The sequence below is a fragment of the Melozone crissalis genome, unplaced genomic scaffold (genome assembly GCF_028551555.1).
Source record: "Melozone crissalis strain CALT ecotype California unplaced genomic scaffold, PUWL_Pcris_2 ptg000016l_1, whole genome shotgun sequence".
NCBI classification, from domain to species: Eukaryota; Metazoa; Chordata; class Aves; order Passeriformes; family Passerellidae; genus Melozone; species Melozone crissalis.
Window position 1 is genome coordinate 35,168,492 of NW_026535794.1, and position 26,445 is coordinate 35,194,936.

General features: G+C 40.7%; 1 protein-coding gene across 2 annotated transcripts in view; it reads left to right on the forward strand.

Moving 5' to 3' along the window:
* The window catches only part of CREB5 (cAMP responsive element binding protein 5), a 211,778-nt gene that overhangs the window by 127,186 nt on the left and 58,147 nt on the right, over positions 1 to 26,445 (forward strand). For both annotated transcript variants that reach the window (XM_054274014.1, XM_054274015.1), the window contains 2 exons: positions 16,394 to 16,520; positions 18,621 to 18,731. In XM_054274014.1, coding sequence (XP_054129989.1) covers positions 16,394 to 16,520; positions 18,621 to 18,731 — 238 coding nt within the window. The remainder of the gene's footprint in view (positions 1 to 16,393; positions 16,521 to 18,620; positions 18,732 to 26,445) is intronic.

Here is a 26,445-nt window from a genome sequence, read left to right on the forward strand (position 1 = left end):
TTTTTTGTTTGTTGTTTTTTGGGGTTTTTTTGGTACAGAGACTGTGTCTTCTTTGCAAATAAATATGAGTTATTGCTTAGCAAATAATTTTAAAGAAAAGGCATCAAAGACATTTAAATAATGTATTTGACATGCTAATTAAAAAAAATCTCTGAACTCAACTCCCAACAAGCAGGGGTGAGATGGCCTGTTATTAGAACAGTCGAAGGAGGCATGTTTGCTCGTTGAATAAATCAAGCAGCGTTGTAAAAACACTGTCTCAGGGATGATTAAGGGTAAGTGGTTTTCATTACTATGTTAAGTTCTGCTTTCTGTTGTGGTGCTTTTTATATCACATCTAGCTTAGCTATTTACTTATGCTGCTTTAAAAAGCTCCAGCCCCTCACTTACTTAAATCATGACCCAGTGCATTGATTCAGAAAGACAACAGCCCAAGCTAACTTGACTTAATGCTCAGGAACATGGCACAGGTCCTTCCTTTGTAAGCCCGCTCTCTACATTTGGTAAAACTGAATTAAGTTTTGCAAATACCAGTGGACCAGACCCCAGGGTGACCCAAGTCAGTAAAATTTCACTGCTTTCAACAAATTCTCCTCCCTGCCTGGTGCTAGTGGTTTCCTTCAAGTTGCACAATTTTCCTTTTCCATGGATCTGAATACTCCGGTTTTGGGGACACCAAAAAAATTGTCCTGAGCCAGATCATGTTGCACATTGGCAATATTTATCTGCCAATTATTTCAATATTTATGAAACTAGCAGGAAGGGTCTGAAGGCTGGCATAAGGAACATCCAAAGGCCCCTAGATGCTTTACTCAGTGAGTGACTGGCAGTGGATTTTGTTTCTTTCTGTTGGGAACATGGATTCTCTTATGGAGGGACAAGTGAGTTTAGCTTCAACTGCTTGAACTGGCAGAGCTTCACCTGAGCTTGCATTTGTGGGGAAGGAAAGCCAATGGGATGTGCACTGTACCCCAAGGCAGGGCTCCAACCACGGGGAGGGCAGCCCACAGCTGTATGTGGGCTGCTCTGAAGCACCACCAGCAGGGGCTGCCTGCAGGACGAGGGGAGCTGGAACGTGTGGTGTTTGACAAAGCTGAAATATCTTCCAGCCTCCTCAGGCATGGCTCAGATCCTTGGCAGCACTGGCTACATAGGTCTGAGTGTGTGATTATAGACAGCTGGTCTTCCTTGCCATGTGTAAATGGGGAGAATTAGCCTAGAGGTGGACCTGAGAGACTTCCATCCTCTGCTCTTAAGTTCAGAACATGAAAACCCTGGCTTGCTTTCCACTCTGTGTGGCAAGGCTGAAGCAACAACATCCAAATATGCTTCCAGGATGCAGCTGCCAAAGAAAGGTTTGACAATGAACACAGAGGGGCATCCCTGTGGCAGCCTCAGCTGAGGTGCTAATGATTTCATAACCTGTTCCTTTATTATGCAAGCTACAATACCTGCTGAGACTGTTCAGCCTGGGAGGGAGTGCCTGCTGCCAGGGCAGGAGCCAGGGCACAATGGTGGATTGATAATGGGTTTGCATGTGGAACAGATCTGTGCTGTGTGTTTTACATACATGGCTTTGAAACTACAAGAAAACAGCCACTTTCTATTTCCATTTGCATTAGAGGCTTCTTATGAACATATGAAATAGACATTTATTGTGACCATAACTCTACTACAAATTAAGATCAGATCCCAAGTCCCCTGTGAAAAGGCTGCTCATTATAATATGTGGAGATGTCAAAAATGATACTAAATGACACTTAACTTTAAATCCCAAGCACTATGCTTATCCATAACTTAGGGTTAAATCTACACTGTAAATAAGACCAGGAGCTAAGCAAGGTTTAGAGGGGTGGGGGATGTCCCAGTAGATGTATAGCCAGAAACTGAAGAATAAACAGCTGGTTATATGTGTCTGCCAAATACAAAGGGTCTTGCATGCACACTGCTGCATTTTCTTTGCTCAAGTCACAGATTACCTTCGTTACAAATCCTACATGGACTGGGTCAGATTTATACGAGGTGCAATGTTGTTGATTCAGATGGCTTGTTTCTATAGAGAGATAAAGGCAGATTTCTTGTCTAAAGGTACACATATTCCTAAATGCTTAGTTTCTCATCAAATTTTTTGTACGAGGCATTTTAAGGACTTGTTATCTGGTAGACTAATACAAGGTCTAAATCCATGCTTCAGGAAATACAGAGACCAGGGGAAAATAAAATACAAACATGCTGCTGACCTGCAATCTGACTTTGCCCTTATTCTTTATGCTCATCATATTTGCCTTTCCCATTAAAAAAAAAAAAAAGAAATAGAACAACAGCAGAAAATGTGGAGCAGAGTGAGTAAGCCATGGCTTCCGACCCCTGGAAATCAGCCATACTTACTGCTGTGCAAATTCCTGCTGCTCTCTGAGCTGAGATCATACTGTTGGAGATGGCAAGTGTATAGAGCACAGATCTGTATCTTTCTTCCATTGCTAAATATTAACAGTAAAAAATAAATGCAGGTGATGCAACAGGCTTTGACTGGGTCTATTTATGTGACTGTTGAGATATTTTAACCAGATCAGTAAAATATTTGGCTCCCTGTGACCAAAGCAAATAGATATGATGTTAGTGCAAACCAAGTGGAGCTGCCACTTTGCTGTTTAGGTAAAGTTAATATTTTTTAACATGTTCACCAGCAGTGATTTGACGTGTCTCAGGGTACATGGGACAAACACTATATTTTATATCTGGAAAAGGACACATCTCCTTTCCATTATTCATCTTCTGCTTCATCCCCTCCCTAAGCTGAGTTGTTTTCCTCTGCCCTCCCAACTGCTCCAAGCAGTTGAAAAAAAGAAAAAACCTCACAAAACCAACTAATGTTTCTTGAATGTCAGCAGGCACTGACTGTCAGGCCAGCAGGACAAACAAATTACATTGTCAGAGGCCTTCCACTGACAGCTCCAGCCTACCCATTCCCACAGTTTATATCTGGAAACTCTGGATGCAAATGCTGCAGTTGATTCCGATGGCTATAGTGGCGCTTCACTGAAAAGTGGTACTTTGGAGTTGGGTTTTGCAGCATTGGGAGTTGGTGGGAGTTGAAACAATGCTTGTGGTTTTGGTAGGGCATTTTCCATCCTGTGTGTGTACACGAGACTCAGGCCACGTCTAGATCATTTGCCTTACTTCAAATGTGCAAATACAGCAAGAGAGCCCCTTCTAGCCAGGGCAACCTGGCCTTTTTGAAATATTTTTTGCAAGGATTATTTCCTCCTTGCTGAATGTTGTGTTGAAAACCGTGGGATAAAATATCTTAAAATTGTCCAGTAGCCACAGATTTTCAAATTCACGTCACTCAGCTTTTGTCACTGCTGATCATAATGCTGCTCTCTTACTTCTCCTGGCATGGCAAATTTCTAGTTAAAGCATTGTTTCAGTGGCAGTTCTCAAAGGGGAAAAAGTAGAAGAAAAAACGTAGCAGTTCAAACTATGACTATTCATGGAGTATGCATGAACACTTATGGTTCATGTAAAGACATTAAATAAATAATTAGCAGTCTGTTAGTTCATACTGCAGACTCTTGGAAGCTGGCAGTACAACCTAAGCTTTTTTAACATGACTTTCTACTGACCACTAAGCCCTTTACTCTAAACTGGTGCAGAGGGTGTTATTTTAATCTTCAACACAAAGTTCTAGTTTGGGAGAATGTTTCCTCTTTAAGACAGCATTTCTTTCAAGACAAAGATAAGATAAGATAAAATAAAAAAAAAAACTCCAAACAACAAACAAAAACCCCTCATCTGTGAAACAGCAAACCAAATACATCAGTACAAATTGGAAGGTAAAGATGTAAAAGAACCTTTTTTTCTTAGTAGGATGTAGCATGTCATTAGCAGGCGTTAAGCCAGTATTCAGGGTATAATTTAGGAAAATGTCTTCATAGGGGTCATACATTTTTATGTGTCTCATTCTGTTCTAAATGACTGTATTAGCAGCACTCCTGTGAACTTCAATGGCAAGAGCATCATGCCCAAAAGAACATCTGCCACCTCTCCTTGTCTTTCTCAATTCAACTGCACCAGGCAAATGTCTGGTGAACAGAATGGTGGAAAGGTGCTTTGCAGATCAGCATAGGCTTCAGTGGTGGTATCAAGAAGAGCAAGGGTGGAGTTTGGCCAGGAGAAAGTTTGTTTATATTATGGTGATTCCTCTTCTTCACTTCACAAGCTAATCAGGGATCAGGACAAATTACTTGGTAGCAGTCCACAGATGTCAAAGTGGAAGATGGGGATTTTTGTTTTCTTTTGAAGCACAGGACACAGAGTGGTGTCAAAGCTTGTTTTACAAGTGGATGTAGTGCATGTTATATACTGTCTGTTTATGGAGCGTGCGTGCATGTGTGTGTATGACAGATTCCCAGTTGGTTTAAATCCATTGTCTTTGGCAAAGCTGTGTGCTGTACACCATTGAAAATTTGCTCTCTTGCTGTTGATGTATTCATTCTATTCTTGTTTTCTCAAACAATTGTGTTAACTGGGCTACAGCTCATGAGGTCTCTTTTTTTTCAGGTTTATATTTCCTCAGCAGTAATTTGGTCATAAATAGGCACATTTTGAAGAACACCAGATAGAATAAAGTGGGAATATTTTTAGGAGAAAATTTTTGAATATGATTATTGATTGTCTCATTTTAAAGAATAGTTCAAAAGAGGACATCAAATTCCTGATTAAAAAAAAAACAACTCAGAGATACTTACCTTTTCATATTTTATTCAATTTCCACTTGCTTCTATTTAGAACATTTCATAATGGTTCCTTTCTGCTGTAAGCTAGAGAGTAAAAAAACAAGTGTGTTTTGGTATTTGCATTACTGGTCACTTAGACTTGCTGCTTTTTATCATGTATATTGGCTGGTTTGTATGCGTTTTTCTTAAACCAAGATTTAAGATTTTCGTGTTATCTGAAATTTGATCTATAACTTGAAAGGCTACCGTAGCCACAATAAGAATGAAAATAACCCTGAACTGTTGAAAATTCAGCTCGGAGCACCCAAAGTGGTAATGACTGCAATAGTAGTTTTGTCGATATTTATAAATCAATGCAAACCAGAAACTGGATGTTTTAATTTAGTACAGTTTCAATGTAACTGATACCCTCAAGTTTAGAGCTTTAAGCTTTGTGAAGTGCAATGTTATTGCAGGGCATGCATCCAATTTTTAAAACATTATATAGATTGGAGACAGATGAGCTTTTCAGAATTATTTTAGGCCTATTTTGATTGAATGCCTGAGATGCATTTTCCAGTGGAAATTAATTGCATTGATGTGAAAACAAATGAACCTCAACCTCAAAATTAGCTGCAGGTTCCTGCTCAAACCAGTGCTTAAAAGAGAGGGAGTGGGCACGGAGGGTGACTGGGAATTACGATGACAATGTACACTTTGTTGGTAGAATAAAATAACCTCTCTTCAATGCCTGCCCTTTTTTGCTGTCTCTCTTAGCATTCATGCATGCGTAGAGAGAGAAATTTTCCCATGTATCTGTGGCTGGACATGAGTGGACAATGGCTTTTATTTGCTATCATTGCTTCCCTTTGCATGCTGCTGGAAACCTTTGTTGGTCTGTGTCAGCATCTAAGTGTCAGCAAAACCTCCCACAGCCACTACCTGTGGTGGGTATTTTTCTGGAGCACACATTTCTTGGGGATTGTGCTAGGTGAATTTATTAGTAAATAGCAGCTACCATGATTTCCACCTTTCAGTGTAATTTGCCTTAGCTATGTAAAAACAGTGTTTGTGATTCCTGTTTCTTTGACTGATGCTCACAATCAGTGGATATGTCCCAGTGAGAGGTAAGCAGGGAAGGCATTGTGAATCCTTTAAATTACAACAGCAAACAACACTGGCTTGGAGCTGATCTCTGTTGAAGCACAGCTGCAGCAGTTCGCCATGACTTTGTTCTGTGTGCCTTGAGATTCACCTCTTCCCTGTGGTCCTCATAATTTGTACTAATATAGCTGTCAGCTGGGATTTTTAGCATGTTTAAGAGATGAAGTGTGTGCAAAGGTTCCTCCCAAGAAATGGCATATATTCATTTTGATCTTCATGAAACTTTGAAGGGAATCAGTGAAGTGGGTTGGGGGTGGGAAGAGGTCACTGAAGATGCATAGCTATTTGGCAGCATTAAAATATTTTCACACCTGGTGATGACTTGCTGAACAGATAATTGAGAGAACACCCTCATGAATGTGCTCCTCTGCTTCCTCCCCCACTGCCACCCAGTGAAACAACCAGCAGCTTTGAGACACTGAGCATATTTGGGGCTGTGACCATGGTGGGCTGTGCTAACTCTCCTCTAGGCTGCAGAGGGAGGTTGGCACTGCAGGAACAATGTGCTGAGGCAGAAGTGCTTGGGAAGCAATGAGCGTTGAAAAGCACAGAGTTTCTCTGTGGCATTCTTGTTAAAGGATAGGATTAAGAGCTGGATTTTGGCCTGATGCTGATGTCATATATCATCTGAGAGTTTTTCAGGCTTCTAATTTTCAATTTTGCTTATTTCCTATTTTGTTTAGGAAATCATCTAGAATGATCTTTTACAATGCCTTTCTTAAAGATTTCTACAGTATGTTTTACTTTTACAGTATTTTTAGTGTTGAGTGTAGAATTTAAATCTCAGTAAATAAACAATCTCTCATGTATATACATCTACATATTGTCTTCATTAGTGACTGTGCTCTGCTAACCAGAGCAAACTCTGCTTTCCATAGTGGATACAGAGGACTTGTGACTTGTCAGCAGGAGACACACTGAATCTGCCAGTGACAGATGCTGGACTGGTTTTCTCTCATTTAGGGTGTTTTCTTCAGTCAATCTATTTTCTAGCAAAACTGTGATCAAATCTCTGCTCCGTGCCCAGCCATAGCATTGGGGCTGCATGTGCTGTGAGTTGTACTGGCACATGTCTTGAGACTCAGCAACACTTGGAGGCACTGTCTTTGTGCAAGCTCTAGACTGATGAGCATGAATGAGAAACTGATGGCTACAGTTTTATTAGTTTATTAATATGGAGCTGAAGAAGAGTGAAGATTCAGATTAACCACCTTTTAACTAATATTATTTTATGTTTAAATTGCTGGAAGTTTCCTTTGGGGTGTACTTTGTCTTTTCGTGGACTACCCACTGCAGCTGTTTTTCTGTGGGGACCTAACTGAATTAGCCATGACCAGAAACTGGCCTGCAATTTAAAGCCTTCACTTAACTAGCAATCTTAATCTGATTAATTAACGCAGGACCCTTTTCCCTTTTCTCTTTGCGCACGGCAACCTTTCTGCTCTAACTTTTACAGCGTTGGACGTGGGGGCCCACAGGGGCAATGCTGAGGAAGAAAAAGTCAAGAGAGGTAAAGCCACCCAGAGTATTAGTACAGCAGTGCTGTCTGCCTGCAGGCACATGAAGACATCAGCAAGTACATCTTTCTTAGACACCCAGGCAGGCAAACATCTCTGGAACACGGGGGCATGAAACTGCTGCCACAGCATCCATCATCCTGTGAAGGACAGTGAAAACATGTGCTGTCATCTTTGACATTTTAATTGAAAAGAAAGCTTACACAGATTTCGACCTTAAGCAGTATGTTTATACAAGTGTATACAGAGAAATAATCTGTCAGTTCAGTGCAGGCTCATTGCTATAGGAGTTGGTTTAGTAGCTGAACAATCCAACATTAGCTCACACACCTTGCCTTGTTCCATGCCTCAATAATTTTTAGTAGAAATACTTTGCCTAGAGGCATGCAGTTATTAAAAAAGAGGCTCAGCTTGCTTAAAGTCTGGAATTATTAGCTCATGGTAACAAGCCTGCACTGGAGAAACTGTTGGTTCTTTGTTTTCATAACTTTGCTGTAATTCACCATCTTATTTTCAGAGACAAACTTCTGCATTGTTTGGGAAGTTAAAAAAAAAAAAGGGAAAAAAGAAAAAGACAAATAAATCACTTCAAAAAGATTTTCAAAATATTTTTATTATAAAGTGGGTTTTACAAAGCTCTTTTATCTTAGTATTTCTATTAAATTGCCCTGGTCCAAATAATAATGGTAAATAGAAAGACAATTTTGAGAAATTTGTTTTACCTCATTTCCAGTATAGGAATCAGTTGGTAGTGAGCAATCAGTGAGACCTTCCTGTAGACCCTCTCAGCCCTTTAAAACTCTTTTAAAAAGTGTGCTATCTCCATCCTTTTTGCAGCCCACTATCCCTTTCAGATGCAAAGTTGTGAGGTCAAATAAAATCCATTTGCACTGCTGTAACATGTGTGTGAAAGGAGTCACTTGAGCAGATGAGGGCTCCAGCACCTTTAGATAGCCCAAACCTGGCAGAAGAGTTACTCGATGTTCAATTGTCACTTTACCTGGATGCTTTGTAGGTTTCTTTCCAGCTGTTTAACCTGTTGATATTTTTCTCAGCGAGCCTCAGATTTTCAAATTTTCTTGATTTTGATTGTCAGGCTGGAATCTTAAGCCCAGATTTTAAAAAGAATGGTCATGATAAAAAGTGTTTGTGTAAGCTTTATTACCATTATCATTCCTGGTTTTAAGTCAGCTGCCATTTCATGTATTTGTGTGTTATAGCTACCTACTTTTTCAATGAAAAATAATACACCTTTATTTGTGATGCTGAAAAATCCTTTATTTACCCAAAGAACTAAGCTTGGTTCTGTCTGAGCTGAGAGACTGTGGTGGCAGTGGAATCAGTTTGACATCGCTGCTTGCTTTTATGATCAAATCATATTTATGCTGCAGTTTTTTGAGTTAATCCTACTTCTTTTTTTTTTTTCTTATTTGAATGCAAGAATGTGTTTTTATATGGGTTACTTCTTTATAATCCTTGAACCTGCTTTTTGCAGTGTTTCCCTGTTTTGCTTTAACTATGCCATTATCCTTCACATATCATTTGTGAGCTCCAGCTGTGTGCATAACACTGTACAGAACATAAACTTCTCCAAGGAGGTTATAGTCTAAGAAACCATTCTAGCTTTTCTTATTTTTCTTGTAATGGGTCACGCAATGAGACCCAGTGAAATATTTAGAGGGAAAGAAAGATTGAAACCAGCAGTTTCTAAGACCTGTAAGAGCCAAAAGGCAAATGTTAATGGGTTTTGTGAGGTTTCCAAGGACCTGCTGGTCCTTGTACTTGTGCTGAATTTGCAGAGGTTCCTTAAACATGTGTTCAGGAAATATAGGTGGCATTAGCAGAACTGGAGTTTCTAAAGGCAAGATTTATCATTGACTAAAACTTTAAATAGACTTTGGCTCAGTAAATACATGATGGGGCTGCTGATTTGTGGGGCTTTTCTCCTACAAGCTCAGGTGAGAAGTACAGAGTTCTTAACACATTTTGAAGGCATTTTTCCACAGGATGATAGTATTTTACTGGAGATATATATATCCATTATCTGACCGGTTCTTTTGGTTGTATGTTTGTTTGTTTTACTTATTCTTTCCCTTCATTTGGGTGTTCTGTCCTTGTGTATTAGAACAAGTGATCAAGAATACATTTCTGATGGAGATGCTTTGTTTCCAATGAACAGCTTCTCCTGGGGTGACATTGAGGGACATTTGAATTGAGAAATAACACCGCTTTAGTTGCTTTTGGCTTCTGTTTCATATCATTTCACATCTGCATGCTGCATCTTGCTCCTTTTGTAATGCTTGTTGCTGAATTCCTTCTTCCTCTGGGCTGATGTATAGCTTGTTACCTTGATTGTGCCAGCTCTTCTGAGACACTTACATGGGCTTTCCCTTCACTTCTGAATCAAGCTTCTTGTCTTTAAGACTTTTTGAAGCTTAGCCTTATCTTATCTCAGTCCTCCAGTTTCTCATTACAGTGTCAAGCATCACTTTCACTTCGCCAGTGTGTTTACCATCAGCTGGTTTCTCTTTCCCAGGCAGAAATCTCTTCTTGTCCAACACTGGGAAAATACCTAAAGGTAAAAAATATATGAAAATACATGCACACCTCATTAAAAATCTCTACAGAAAGCATAGCTTTGTCTGGATGCTTCCCAAATCCTGTAAGTTATGAGCCACAATTTTCACTCTCTAGAGTGTTGCCCTTCTTATGTCTCAGCCTTAGCTACTCCCTTCCTCTTGCAAACTTTCTCGGTCCTGTCATTTCTGAGCATACCAGTTAAATAAAAAAACATACAAAGAAACAAAAAGGCAACCAGAGTTGTGCCTCTAAATTGTTTCCAATTCTTTAGCATATTTATTTGCTTGTGTGTTCTATCTCCTTCTTCTACTTTTCATCTGGTTTGTGTCCCTAGAATATAAATATGCTCTGTATGAATTGTCTCTTATCTGTGTTTGTACAGTGCCAGGCTCAACAGGGTCCCAGTCCCAACTGGGAGCTTTGGGCACCACCACAGTATAAATGTCTGCTACTGATAATAATAATCTGCCCACATCATGCAGATGTCTGAATTATCTGAGAAATACAAACAAGGATCTTTACTAGGCTGGCAGGGAGCCATGAATTCTAGGTGCCAGTTTTCTTTTCCCCTGAATATGCTTTGACTCCCTGAAAAATCCTGGTGACACAAACCTCCCACTTCTTGGAAAGCTTGGCTGTCTGGTGGTGATGTGATTAAAACATCATTAAACATGGGATACAGCAGGTCAGGTGAGGTCCCTTGCAACTATGTGAGGTATTCCAAGTGCTGGTCTGATGCTTTGCTGTTGCTTTCCCTTGTGTTTATTTTTTCTTTCCTCCTCTGAACGACAAATGGATAAATTGAAACTAGACACAACTGCCCTACTTTGAGAGTGGGAAAAAATGGATCACAAATAAGGAAAACCCTAGTTAGACTGGTAGGTTTAAATAATAGCAGTGTGGATCAAAAAACAGCAGACAAGCAGTAAATGAGGCAGAACACATTTCTCAGATTAAAACATCCTCTCCATGTCTTTGCCTCTGACTGAATTATTCAAATATTGAAGGTCCAGGACAGCACTTGGGCCAGATACTCTGGCCGCAGTAGCTGCTGTAAAAGCAGCTTGCAGCTGGTCTGTGGAAACACATGCTCCAGGAAAGTTACTTTCTGCAATGAAAAGTTTAATTGTGACAGTACCTGGCTGTCAATGAACTTTCAGAGGGTAGACTGCAGCCGGCTGTGCTTATTCTCGGTAGGGTAGGCTACTTGGGGGCTTCAGCCTGAAAGCCACCCAAACCACATTCACATAATGACATTCCTTGAAAAGATCCAGGCTGCTGGCATGCAGTGATTGCTCCTCATTACATTGGTTATAATGATACCATTGATGCCTCATTCACCTCTGTCTCCCTAGTGCTTCTACTCACTCTCCCTCATTTTTTCCTCGATCTCCAAACTTTTTGGGGCAGAACCTCACCCACCTCACTATTTTAAACCAAGGCTTCTAGGCACTGTTGTAATAAATATGTAGATGCATGCATGTTTATACATATATATATAAATGATGAAAGTCTGATCAAGTGTGTTGTGTAACAGCAGTGTGGTACAGAGATCCCTCAGCCAGTGCTGAGCTGACATGGCAAATTCCCACAGCACAGCCTGTGGGCTGCTCTGGTGTGAGCTGACTGGGTCTGAAGGCTATGGAAAGTCAAAAGAAGAGTTCCTTTACTCCAGTGCAACTCGGTATACTTTTAGCTAAACTTTTTCCACGCCAGAGCTAGCTGGAGTGGAACAAAGGGGGTTGTGATGTAGGTATTCTTGATGACCTTGCATGAATGTTATGTGCAGGGGAGTAAGGAGCAGGAGAGAGGTCATGGCAGGACCCACTGACCTGGAGTGCTTTACCATAGTAGAAAACCTTCTGCAGTGATTCTTTAAATAGCATCAGTCCTTTTGCACATAGCCCCAGATGGTCTAGGTCAGCAGGAACCTACTCTCATGAGACCTCAGCAACAAATTGTCATCTCCCCAAATTGTCCTTGAAGACTTCAAGTTAAGGGAAGCCCAGTCTTTTAATAGACAAGTGTAGTGTTTAGTCATCAGGCATCAATTGCATCATGTCAGATGGAGTATTTGGTATTAATCAAGGAGGCAGACACTGAAGTAAATATCCTAGACATTTGATTGCATTAGAGGAGTTATCTTTAATCATTGGGCAGAGTCATATGATGGAACATGATCGAGTCACCATGGCTTAGCAGGGTACCACCCATCTGTTTAAATGTTAATAAGAGTGACTCATGGTGTTAGCACGACCATGCAGAGGAAGAAGAGCCACATGGTCAGTTACAGCAGCTTGGCTAATGTGGTATTTTACTAAGCCACCATAATTCTGACTATCCAGGCCATGTACACCCAAAGTGTACAAATGCTGGCTGAGACCCCATCATATTCAATAGCAGGCTTCCACTGGAACACAGTAAAAATTCCTAAATTTTGGAAAAATTTAATGGGTAGCCAGATTTTTAGTGAGGTTGAGCATCTGCCAGTTCTCTATCTTATATGTCCTTTATCTGTGGGCTGTTTGCCCAACAGCCCTATTTATTTAGCAGCACAGGTGCCAAGGAATGAAAATCTCCCAGTCAGCAATATTGATTGACAGTCTGCAGGCAGCATTTACAAAGAGAAGGGCAGATATGTCCACCAAAAAATAACAGTTATAAACTCTCACTGACTTTCTTTGCTGCCAGAGAGAAAGCAACAACAAAAGAGATTGTGCTGTCCTTGGAAGAGATGTCTTAGACATTAGAATTAAACATCTAAGCCTGTAGGGTTCTGTGCCATACAAGTTCTCTGAGCTCTGTGAGAGTGACTGTTCAGGAACACGTGCTAAATCCAGGACCTGTGTTCAGTGTAGGAGCAATGGAGGTATCCATGAGTACTGGCCAATGTCAGTTTCCCTGATATGGGAGGGGGGAATCCAGAGTGCATTATGTAGCGTTTTTATCCATGGTAGGAGCACTGCAGGCTTTTCAACAAAGAGGCTCAACCTTGAAGTGCAAGTCTTCCCTGACTGCTCTGCACCTCTTTTAAAAAGCAGACTTAGGAACAGACTAGCAGGAGTGTAGTAAGAAAAAATATTTGAAGAACTGAAGATTTTTTTCCCCTCTTGCTAAGTGTAAAGTATGTGCTTTGCCCTAAAATGAAGCAGTGTTAAAGGTAAAACTGGGGGCATCAAAGAAGATTCTTTGCCATTTTAATAAATACGAATAATTCCCTTTTGCCCATGCCCCCTATTCCCAAACTCATTAAAGCAATTTTGGAAATTTTTTTGGCTCTGGAACATATAAGCAAAACCCAAACCATGCAGTCCCTTGAGAATCATTTGTGCAAATTGTATAGGTCAGGCCAAAATAAGTTTCTGTCAAACAGCCTAACACCTAAGCTTATTAGGAAACTGGTGAATTGTACAAAGGGTCTGTATGTAGAGCCCTCTCAGAATGAATAAAGGGGCAAGGGGGGGCTCTTTTCACGGTGCTTGTTTTACTTTGACCCCACAGAAAACTCAAGAGGTATTTTTATTGAATGCATGGCTCAGGCCAGCACAGTTCCCATAGATTCTCTTCCACAGATCTAAGTTCCCACACATCTGAGCTGGTGGACTCGGAGGGCTGCAGAGTGGGCAGGTGGGTGCACAGCTCAGTCTCGTCCCAGGCCAGGCAGGAGAGTGCACCAGTGCTTTCTCCTTTCCTGCCCACTCCTCCCACCACTGTCCGGGAGGAAACCCCATGGGTGTCCCCAGCCGGGGTGTCAGCACACTCGGTTCTGCACTGAAATGCCCCAACATGGGGCTCCAGCCCTTCTCTCTGGCACATGGACTTTAAAGCATGAGATAGAGAAGACCTGTTTGAGTTTGTCATCTGCTCTGCAGGGCAATAGTTCTGGTGAGGATGGGCCAGTGGGAAGTGGATCCTGCTTGTAGGGGTCACCACAGCCTCTAAAAACCAAAATGAGATCTCCTCCTCACATTCAACCTGTTATCTCCTCACTTTTTTCTTTTCAGAAGAACACTTAATCTGCTTTTCACACTATTTTGACCCTGTCCTATTGATTTGTCAAGTCTTCATGTGTGAATGAGTGCTGGTACACAGAGCAGCTGAGTTTAAGTGGACAGCAGAATGGGTCTGTGTACTTTGAGTATATTTTCTGAGCTCATTTTTCCTGCACTGCATCCATTCCACTTATGCCACCTCCACAGCACCCCAGGCTCAGCCCATGTGCTGTGCTGACTGTAGAGCTGCATATCCCAGAAATTCAATCATGCTCCCTCACAGAACTTACTGCACTCTCTCCCAGGATTACACCACACATTTGAAAAACGTTTTCTTGAGTTTTTTAAGGTGATATGAAGATGTTAGTACATCACATTCCTCCATCAGCAGATAACAAGGGAGGAATAGGAAGAACTCTTTGTATCTGAGATACATTTGTTGTTATTTTTGGGCTTCTTTCTTCCCCTTCTGAATAAGTACTGTATGTGTCTGGGAGGATTTTTAAAACATCCTTCAAAACACAGGCTTTTTCTCTCCACAGAGAACCAAGACAAAAGGATGGGTTCAGTTATGTGCAGCTGCTAAAAGAGGGCAGCTGAGGGCAGAAGGGTGGGAGGAGCAGAGTGTCTTAGTATGAGGGAATTGTCAGGGCAAGGATTTTGAGGTGGCATTTGTTGGGATAGAAATGTTTTTAGGGAAACAGGGTTGAAGACATGAGGGTTGAAGGACTGGAAGTCCAAGGATGGGAAATACTGGGGAGTTTTAAAGAAAAGGGTATTAGGTGAAGTCTTGGCAAAAGAGAAGGAGACTTGTGTCTCAGAAGAAGGTGGTTTTGCCATCAGACAGGAACGTACAGTTTGAGAGCCTGGATGTGGTGCCCTCCAAACTGGATGTCTGTGAATCCCATTGCTCACAGCCTTTGGGCTTTTTGCACGATGTTTGATAGCTGGAAGTGACAGCTTAAGTTAGAGGAGGGTTGCATGTATTCATGGTTGCCAGTACCACTTGCAATTGGAGGGGCAAAACCCCATCATTTGGTGTGACAAAGTTCAGGCCAAGCGGGACAGTCTTATCTCTTGCTCCTCTAGGGTTATGACTCTGCTTCCCTTGACCAGCTCAGCCCAATTTTGAGGCTTTTATGGCCAGCTGAGGGTTGATCACTGAAGCAAAGGATGCTTCTGCCAAGGCTTTAAATCAGCCATGATGTTTAGAGGCTTTAAACATCTCAGGTTTTTGCCATGATTGCCCCTGCGGAGGTTCCTTAAACTCCCAGATTATGCACCCTCTTCTCCAGTCTGTCTTGTACCTTTAGGGGCAACTTTCCTTCCTAATAAACTAAACCATGTGCTGTACAGAAAAGCATCCTGTTCTCTGAGAATTTAACACACCTACTTGTACTCTCAGTGTTTGTTGAGGCACTGTGTGTGAAAACTTTATTTTCAAGGTTTTTGAAAGCTTGAAATGGTAGCAAATTACATTCACCTGAAACTTCAAGCAACTCACACTTCCTTCAAAACTAAAAAAAACCCCAAACCAACAAAAAACTGCTAAGATAATTCCCAAGGTCACATGCTTAAAGGCTTTTTTCAAAGTGTAGTCCCAGCATTGTTTAATCCATTAATTTTATGATTCTTCTTTGTGAGTGGGCTTGCTTTCTCACATGCAGTTTTCCCTGTGCTGTACTTAAAAAAATCCTTCTAAATCTTTTGAACCCCTTTTGCCAAAATAATTCACTCTGCTTTTCTGTAGTCGATATGTTTTGCTTTCATAAACTGCTTAATCTGAATGTAATTTTCCTAATTTATTTCTACTTTTTTTTCTCTTTTCCCATTTTTTGTGTCCTGGTGGTGTGCTAATAGGTAAAATTAGTAATTTTTTGTTTTGGAACAAAGGCTTGTTACATTTTCACAGGAGAGATTATCAAGAGTGATTTGAAATACTCATTTTAGAACAGCTTATTTACAGATGATACAATTTCAAAATTAAGAGTAGTAATTTTCTGTCATAGTCTGTGAAACTATCATCCAGATATTTTTGTTCTTGAGGGCTAAATTTACAGCAGTGCACTAATGGCAACAGATTTTTCTGGTTTGTCTGTAGAAAATCTTTTTTGTATTATCTTTTTCCGGCCATTATGCTGTGCAGAGGTGCTGAGACTGAGACCAGCTGATAGGTTTACATTGGTGTTATATCAGATGAACTATGCTGGAGCTTTAACTGATAAAGGCATAAGGAAGGTGATTCATCCTGTACTTGAAAACTTTATGTTCCACTGATTTATGCAGGAAAGGGCAAATCCTGGATTGGTTTATCTGTGCCTGCTTGTCTGGAGCTGCCTGTGCCTACCAATGGCTGGCAGGGTAAGGCTTGTCTTGGTCTCCACAGCCCATGACAACTTTCTTTTCTTTTCCTTTCTTCTAGGCCTGTCCCAGGTTCTCTGTCTTCACTACTGCACCTACACAACCGACAAAGACAGCCCATGCCTGCCTCTATGCCTGGCACCCTGCCCAACCCCACCATGCCAGGATCTTCTGCTGTACTCATGCCTGTAAGTTTTCTTATTTGGCTTTTTTTTTTTGCAGGGTGGAAACTTGTATTGTGTTTGATTCAATCTAAGCAGAGGTGAAAGTCTTCTGGGTTTTGTGAAAACCCAGTGTAATAAGGAAGGTGGACCTTCTTTGGTGCTCCACCTTAGACTAGAGTATTTCTGATTAAGTTAATGGCTTGCTAATTAGTGTGAGAGTGATTAGAAGCAGTTTACATGAGACTACAATTTGTGATTCTTATACTTGTTCATGTAGGTGAGATCAGTATGTCTGAGATGGAACAAAAAGATTTTTCTGAATTCAGAAAAAAACTGGAAAAGCAATGCACATAAGTTATGTCAGTGAACTCTAAATGTTCCTCTCGTGTGGGATCTAGCAAGAAAGAAATGTGATTTACTTTTCAGGCCCGTTAACTTGCATTTATTGAGAACTAGGTAACAATTCCTGCTCATCTTTCATCGTTTTTGGAGAGATAGGAATATTTCCCATCTTATGGAAACCAAAGGGCTGCTTTCCAACTGTTACTTCAAATTTAAAATTATTTTAGCCTTTTAACCTTTTCAGTAGAAGACATTTGGGCAAGTTAGGGGTGGAGAAAAGTAAGGATGACATGGGGAAGAGGGGATGGAGAAAGGAGAAGTTTTTGCTTCATCTCACTGTGTTCAGTTTGCAAGACAAACCTGAGAGCAACTGACCATGGGAGGGAGAAAAGCACTGCTTGTTCTTGCTTTGCTGGATCAAGGGGAACACTCCACAGAGATACAAAGATTCAGGTTTGGCTGCTGTTTGAGCAATCGTGAATAAGTTATTAATTATTAACTTGTCAATAAGGCTCTCCTGGAATATCAATCAGGAAGTTTAACAAAACAACCCCATAAGACGTGTCATTGTGGGAAGTTTTTTTCTGGCATGATTCCCGAGAAACCCAAAATGCAACAAGCATCCAGCAGCAGTGTAAGTTCAGTGTTTTCAGTCTGCTGCTGGGGAGCCCTTTGGGCAGCTTTCCTTGCAGAGGAGCAGGTGTGCTCTGACTGTGAGCGTGGAGGTGACACAGACCCTGTCAGCGCTGGCTGCTCCTCCTGCCCCACAGCACTCCTGAGAGGCCTGGGGGGAGACGGCACTGGGACCTGCTCCTGCCCCATGGAGAAAGGGAAAGGGGGCATTGGCAGCTCTTTTCTGCCAGGGGAGAGTGGGGTATTCACATTTCCCTGAAGCCCAGCACCCATTTTTGCAGGCATCATGGAGGATGGGAGACAACTCCTCACCACAAGGCACAAAAAATAGCTCCCCTGCTTGGATTGCTCAGAAGGACCCAAAATTGTCTTTTTGGTATGAGTCAAAGATTCAGCAGACTGGCTCAAAGCAAGGTGGGATGCTCAGCTCTGTCTGGAAGCAGCACCATAACCCTGTTTTACCACCCCTTACAAGGCCTAGCAGTGTTCAGGGCTTGTCTTTTTTTGGGGGGAATACCCCCCAGGAAATTGTTTTATAGAGGATTTACTGCCATTAGGTTTTGTATCCCTCCCTCCCAGCCTAGTGAGTCTAGCTTGCAGAAAGGGCTCTGAACAGCCAGGAGAGGTTTTGCTTTGTTTTTTGTTATCTCAGCAGTGCACGAAGGCTTCCCTTACAAGACATGTGGAAAACTCTTCCCAGCTGAGCAGTCCGAGCAAAGGAAAATCAGCCAACTTGTTTTCCGAGTGCTTGAGATTGTAGATTTTTATTTATGCTTTTAACAAGCTAAGTTGGGCTGCACTGGGAGGGGAAGCTACAATTTTATACAGTGATGCTTTTAAAACCACTTAACTCTGAGTGTTGTTATACTGAAAGGGAGAAAATCATTACAAAAAAGCTCAAACCTGGGTGGCTGCTACATTTGTTTATTAAAGAAACCCTTTCTTTATAATTGGCTGTGAGTTTTGAGGGCCGATTCTGATGAAACACACGCCTACATGCATGCACATATTCAATTCATGACACAGATTGTTATTTTCCCAGTCATGACTTAAAGAAATAAAGCTGAGTCCATTTAAATAGAAACCGAGAGTACATTCTTGCAAGTGTCTCCAGATGTTTTCAAAGCTTTTTTTTGTTTCTTTTAAAAGATGGAGCGACAAATGTCAATGAACTCCAACATCATGGGGATGCAAGGGCCGAACCTCAATAATCCATGTGCTTCACCTCAAGTTCCCCCAATGCATTCAGAAGCCAAAATGGTAAAAAGAGAATTTTTTTTAATTACTGTATTTTCTCATATTGCTGTTGCATACCAGTTATCCAGACAGTGGGGGGGGGGATGTAGCCAGACACTGCTTACTTCATTCTTAGTCATATGTTATACTGTTTTTTAATATGCTGCAGTAAATTGCCTTTGTGTCTCTGAACTTTCAAGTTGTTCTTAGTCCTAACTGATCTCTTGGTGAGAGGGAGCTGAAGGTGAACTATCTGATCCATACTGTGCTAAATGGGATTTTTGGTGCAGATCAGTAGAATTTAAGGAAATGGCCTGGTTGGTTCTCTAATGGTGTCTGTGCTCCACAACTTGATCTAAAGAAAATTGTCAGTTAATAAAGAGTGCAGGATAAAGTGTGTGCTGCAGAGCCCTTGTTCCTTCCAGATAGGAGCACGGTGTGTCAGAGAAGCATACAAAATAATACCTATTTCTATCTATCTATCTATCTATCTATCTATCTATCTATCTATCTCTGGGTTATTTTCCTTTTCTGTGTTCCCATCAAAAAGAACTGTCAGAATTTGGACAAATGTAATTTATTTATATGAGTCAAATGTCATAACAAAAAAACAAAATTGTTTTTTACAGTTGTTCTACATCTTAAAAGGTCCAGGCTTTTCAGGCATATGTACTGATATAGGATTAATGTTCTTAAACGAAATTACAAGTAGACATATATACGTTTTCCCCATCTTTATATGCACTCTTGTGGAGGTACTGGGGACTAATATCCTTGGAATCAAGTTATTGATGTAGAAACGCTTTAGATTTTAAGTTTCAGAATTGCCGTTTGCTGCTGTCTAATGGAAATATGAAGACAGAAGTTTTTAGTTTTAATTCTGTAGGGCTTTTATCATCTCAATATACCTCTTCATAGTGAAAATGAGGATTAACTTCATTGAACTTTTTTCAGTGGCATTTTGCCAAGGTAAAATTGTCATAAGTGAGAGAATGAAATCAAGCTGAAAAAGATTAAGCAACCACATATTTTTATATCTTTCTACTTTTCATGACTGGTGCAGCTTTTAAAATTGTTGTCATCCATCCTGAGGCAAAGAAAAATATCTATTTGTCTATAGGTATAGTACATACAGGAGACTGTAGGTTAAGAGCAACAACATATACAAGTTTATTCTACCTCTGTTTTCTTAGGTTGGGTAGGTCATGCCTTTGCCTCACTGTTGGTCTGGGTTAGGCTGTTAACCCAACCTCTGTTAACACTCTTTCTAAAACCACATTCTGTAAACATGCAGCCATTTGGCCAGAAGAAGAAGGATAGCCAAAAATGCTGGCTCCTCCAGCCAAGGAAAACCTGTGGTCGAGAGTTCTCTCTGCTGTACCACACAGTGACGGTGACATGCCAAATGGCAACAGCATCTGCAGCAGAGCTTGTTAAAAACTTTTTGGAATAGGCAAGTGTTTTTTCAATGCAAGTGTAGCTGAGCCAAGCTAAATACTCCTTGGCTGAATAAATCCAAAACTGGCATCTGTTTTGGGGACTAAAGGTTCTGTAGTTTACTCTCTCCCCACACCCCCTGCCTCTTTTTTACTGGTAGTGTGAGGCTACTTAAGAGCAAGATTAAATTATTGGTGCATATGGTGAGAATTCTGTGCTTTAATAACTGAAACTGTATTTTAATACAAATTGCCTTTTAATCTGGGTGAGCAGGTTTTCTCCCTAAATCTAATATATGAAGGCATTTTAATGTATGAATAAATTGCTATCAGTTCCAAAATGTGGTGTTGTGAACAAGCAGAGCCTTTGCTTCTGCCACTCTTCCAAGGGTAGAAAAAAATCTGTGCACATTAACTCTCAAGAGGTATAACTCAGAGTTCCAGAACTTTTCCTATTTTCAAATGCAGGTTTGTGGTTTTAAAAATATTTTATATTTCTATATTCTAATTTTATATTTTGTTTCTGTATGAACACACATGCAATGTAAAAAGCTTCTTCATTTAGTCACTGCTTTGAGGAATATGAATCTATTAAAAATACTCTGCCTGAATACGAGGTAGTAAAAGTGTAGGAAATTTTCAGAGCAAAATTATTTCTTACATGCAAATTCATGGATTTTAAATCAGAATCATCTGTGTTACAGGGATGTTTATTCTTATTGTTAACTGTTTCACTTTGCCTCATACTTTCACATACTCTGGTGACTTAGTTAAAAGTTAAAAGTCAGGATGCTTAGTACGTTATCAGACTGTGTCCTGCATTAGGAAAGAATTTCAGAATTCCCTGGATTCTGCTAATGCTATTACTGCTGGTGCATTCAGCATTGCTTATGCCCTCTTTGGCTGGCCCATCCCGAGAAGAATGCATCTCTCAAACACCAGAGAGAGTCATCCAAGATGCTTGTAGCTAGTGACTGAAGTGACTGGAGAAGTCCAGGGGGCTTTGGGCCTGACTCACCAGGTGCCCAAATCCAGGGGAGTATCAGCGCTGTTGGGAGGCCTGCAGGAGAGAATGTGGGACAGGTTCCTCTAAATGTGAGACCCAGATGTGAGACCAGATCTTCTGGCCTCATGGCAGCACGTACCTGAGCAATGCAAGCACAGTTCGGCATGCAGCAGTCATACCACTGTTTGATGACACATGTGACTTAACTTGCCTCTGTAAAATGCATATGAATAAATAATATCTGTAGGGATGCTATGTGATGCCAGGTTTTTTAAAGTAAACTGATAGATGGCAAAAGATTCGCACCCTTGGTTGTTTCATAATTGGTTTATATGTGGGAAATAGAAGCCAGTCTGATAAATATATACATTGTCTGATATACAAGCAGATCTGCACATAAATATAGAATATGTGTGGCATAAATGTAATGTTTCTATAATAAGCAATACATATTTTAATCACCTTGTATCACCTGGCATTTATGGAAAGCCACACTCTGCCACCCAAGGTGCTTGCTTCCTTGTTTAATTTTTTTCATGAGAACATTCCATCAAGTATTAAGGTATTGTAGATGACATCCCAGAACTGATTTAATTTATCACAGCAATCTCAGTTTCCCTCACACTATGCCTCTCAATTAGGTTATCACCTAATGCTTTAAAACTGTCCTAGTAAATGAATGAGTGAACATCTAAATCAATACTGCTTTCTTCTTAGATTCACAGCCGAGTAGGTAAAACTCTTATGCTGCCTACCAAAAACACACATTGATTTTATATTAAAATATATTGCACTGGAAAGAGGAGGAAACATATAGCTCCTTAGTGTACATGGTAAAAATATGGCAAAAACATGCAGAGTCGCACGTGTAGCACATTAACATGTGGTTCAGTAGGCTGAAGGTATTATGGAGTTGGAGCTGTTGGCAGTGCCTCTGCCTTAATATATTGCTTATACCTAGCTTGGTTCTGCACTTTCAGAGTGCTGGAGCTTTTAGAACTCGGAAGTGCAATACTGCGTGGATTACTAGAGTGCAAGATAAATAGTGTGCACTGAACCACTGGAAGCCTGTGTGAGAGCAGGTCTTTTCCATGGAGCTGATGCCTTTCTATCTGAATTTTGCACGGCATTGATCTTTACCTGCAGAAATTTATGGCCTCTGAAAAAAGATATAAAAAGCAGACTGGCAATGAACTTAAAAACACAGTTCTCAATTTAATCTATTAATTTTTTCTTTTACAATTTCTGTCTGCCGCTTGCTCAAGATGTAATTTTATAAAATTTAAATTAAATATTATATGTGTAGCTTGGCTGTGCCTGTAATCCTGACAGAAGGTGTATGTTTCTTTAGAAAAGAAAAGGAAAGATATTATTTCTGTATCAGAAACATAGGATTGTGGGCTGTTGTTTTTGACTTGTAAGCTTTACTAGGCTAAACAGAAAAAAAAAAAAAAAAAAAAAAAGAAAAAAAAAAAGAAAATTGAAAGTGTCTGCTGTCAGGTGAAAGAGTGAAAACATAACCAGAAAATAAAAGAAATAAATTGGTAGAGCACATGTTCCTAATTATAATAGTAAAATAACCAAACCTCCTAATATACCTAAGAATGTTGGACAGCTTTGGCAGAAGAGGAGAGAAGTGAAATATCAGTGTCATCAGCACTAATTTTTATTCAACTTAATTAGAGGTAAGGGCCCAGATCCTACCGGTGGCTGTGTAAATCCCAGCGCAAGCATCACTCAGCTCTCTGTCCCAGAGGAAAGGCCAAGCTGTCTGCAGAAACCTGGCTGCATTTTGTATGGCTCTAGACAAGCACGTCTCCCTATCTGCAGGAACACAACAGCCAGCCAGTGGGAAAGGCTAGGCCACAAAGCTCCAGGGCTTCCATCAGGTGCAGATTATGGTCTGAGTTTGGATGGAGTCTTCTGCTGCTCCTTGTTTTACAAATAGCATTTTGTTTTACAAATAACGTGTGCCCCTGAGCTGTAATGGTGCAACCAGCACAAAGAGAGAAGCAGCTGGAGGAAGCTCTCACCCCAGCCCTGCTTTGGTGCTTGGCTTATCCATTGCAGCAGCTCTTGGATGTGGAAGCAAAGAGTGCTGCCCAAACAGTGGTGGCTGGGACAGCTGGTGGCCTTGGGAAGGACATCCCTCCGGATTCCTGCTCTGGGCCCAGGTTTGCAAGGTTTCCATGCTGATTTCAGGCAAGGGGCTGACATAGGCAGTCCAAAGCCACTGAACTCTAGGTTTAGATACTTCACACTTTGTGACTGAAGATACTTTGTTGAACAAAATAAACGGTTTGAAGTCTATGTTTTCCGATCAAGCTGTCTGGGAATGGAATCACTTTAGTAGAACAGCACATAGTGCTTCAGGGCCAGAAGGCTTTCCTTTGCATGGGTTCTGGACTGCTGAGCAGAAAGAAAAATGTTGCATCTCTGCAGAACTTTCAACAGCAATTGCTCATCTTGTACTTCACAATAAAGAAATGAAAGCAGCATAAGAGAAAAAAAGTGCAAAGCAACGTCTTCCAAATAAAAAATAGAGTCGTGATGAAATTTCCTGTATCAGTAACTGAGAAGTGTTTTCACAGAAAGAGCTGTTGTATGAAGTTAAAACCCACAGTGCTTCTGCAACTGTTGACAAAACTAACTATTCTGAAACTGTATCTCCTGTTATATTTGTGCTTATGTTTTTAAGTCCTCAAAGCCAAATTTTCAGTGTGCTCCTGATCTGTGCTTTAAAACCATTCCTGGGCTTTGCCTGCAGACAGCGTGCCTTGCTGTGGATTAAGGTATTATTGTGATAGGTGAAGATAATCATATTCTGGTTTGTTTACTGAAACAGGACCTTGTACCCATCATGCCTGAATTCTGGATTATGTACTAGACTGGGTAGGAACTAGTTCTTAAGCTGTCAGTGGCTCAGTAAGTTCACTAGAGAAGCAAGGCAGCTCAGTTACTGAGAGCTGCTGCGAATATGGGCCGAATATCTGATCTTGTTTCTCCCGAGTGAATATGAATTGCGTTGCTTCTCACAGGCACAAGTTGTAACAATTCCTTGCATTTTTCTTTCTTTGTGTCACTTTATCCTGTGGTGATCTTATCAGCACTATTTCCCTAGAAGAACTCGGATTTTTATTATTTTGTTTGCCTTGATTCAGCTGGGTGTTAAAGTGACCTTGCTTTCTCCCCCACCCACCAGCCCTCACCCTGTCTCTTTCTCCCTGTTTCTCCGCCACCCTCTTTCCTTAGAGGATTTACTGTCTTTGTAGATTTGTTTCTCTTTCTCCTTTTCTCCCCAGTGTCCACCCTGATTTTGTAACCATAGCAATAACTGAAATACAATCCCAGTATTTGCTTGCTGTGGCTATCGTCTAGCTCAACAGATGAACTGTTGGCTTTTGTGTGTCATAAGGTTTTGAAACTTAAGTCTGATACATCCATATATGTAGGGGTAATTTGTTTGGTGCACAACTATCCCTTACAGAAAAGGTTTTGTTTGTGGAAAGTTGTGTGTCAGTGGGTGCTGGTGCAAGTAAAAGCAAGCCCTCATGGTAGTGAAGCCAGGGAGGGAAACTGTGAAAATAAAAACGTGGTTGCGTTACAGGGAAGTTCTGCTTCACGCAGATGTATTTCAGTCTCTTTCTTGGAATATGTACAGCTTTCATTTTCCAGGATTTTTGCAAGATCCACAAATAATAGAAATTGTTTTGAGCTTCAGGCTGTTGCACATTAAGCCCAGCATTTGATTGGGATGTGCTAGTGCATGTCATGACAAGTGGAGGGGGGAGATGGTTTTGCACACTTTACCAGCCCCATATTTTAACCACTGAGACACAAGAGCTGGAAAAAAAATCCTCATGGCAATAAATTTCTTCTTTATGGACAGGCTTAAAAAGTATTTTCTAAAAACTATGCAGTAGCTAATGAAGCAGTTTATTAATTATGGTAGTCTTCCTGTGAAATAAATAATTTCAAACTGTTGAACTGAGAGAGAAAATTGAAGTGACTCACAAGAGGCCACACAATTTGTCAGTGGAAGAGCTGAAACAAGCACAGAAGAATTTCTGGCTGCCAGTTCCAGAAAACACAATTTCTGTCTGAGAAAAATTTATGTACATTTTTTTTCAACTTAATATTAATGTTGGTAATATTAATATAATTGTTGAAATACACTGTTTTTTCATGACTAGTGGAAAAATGAGGAGACTGAACTCCTCAAGCTTGCAGGAAGCGCAGGCTCAAATTTAGGAATCAAATCTGAATGAAGGTGGCGCTTTGTGTTTGGATTTAATGCCCCTAAAATTTCCTGAACTTTACTGATGAGATTTTGGCTCAGAATGACAAAAATTAACTGATCTTCTGAGACTTCTGTCATCTGAGATGATGGAAGCCTTGTGAGATCAGCTTCCCTGGCATCGTGGCTTTCACTGAAATCTCAGGAGAGCACTTACTTTCACATAATGTCAACCATATCCAAACCAGGACTAAAGAAAACCCCTGCAGAGCTCCTTGTAAGATCACAGACGTGTTTGAAACCCTGCTACAAGCTGTGTGCAGTCCGAGGGAACGTTCACAGCATTTGTTGTTTGTTCTGTCAGATATGGCCGGTGACACTTCTCAGTGCTGGGAAGGATGTGCACTGTTCTCCAGATGTTCATTAGGGCAACTCCTCATTTATGTTCAGAGGAGGTAATTTAAAAACTGGGACAGGCTGGGTCTCCCACCCTGGAAACACTTACGCAGCAAACTATGCTCAGCTCTGGTTTTTACTAGCAAATTGCTGGCCAGTAAAGTTTATCTGAGCTTTTAGTGTATAAAATGCTATAAATAATCTTCCCAAATGTGCTCTGTAGTCAGACTGCATGGGATGCAGCATAGTTAGTTGTGTCCTCTGCACTCTGCATCCCCTTTATTCCGACTGCTGCACAGCCCCCTTTATGGGATGACCCCCAGGGGACATGAGCTTTCTTTGTTCCTTTAGTTGCTCATGTGCTGAGGACTGACTCTGGCAATGTGGGCACATCCAGGTTACTCTGCTTTAGATAGTTCCCTTCATTTCAAAGAACTTACATTACAAAGAAGACAGTGAAATACTGGACATTTCTGGAATATTGCAGAGGCAGGGGGAACATTGACCAGCTGAAGGTGAACTAGCATGAAGATTTGACAGGTTATTTAGGAATAGAATTCAATTTATGCAAAACCTTCCTCTTCTAGTCATGGGTGTGCCTTTTTTTTCTCTCATTTTTTTATATTAAAGTCACACTGAAATCAACTGTTTTTCATATTGAAA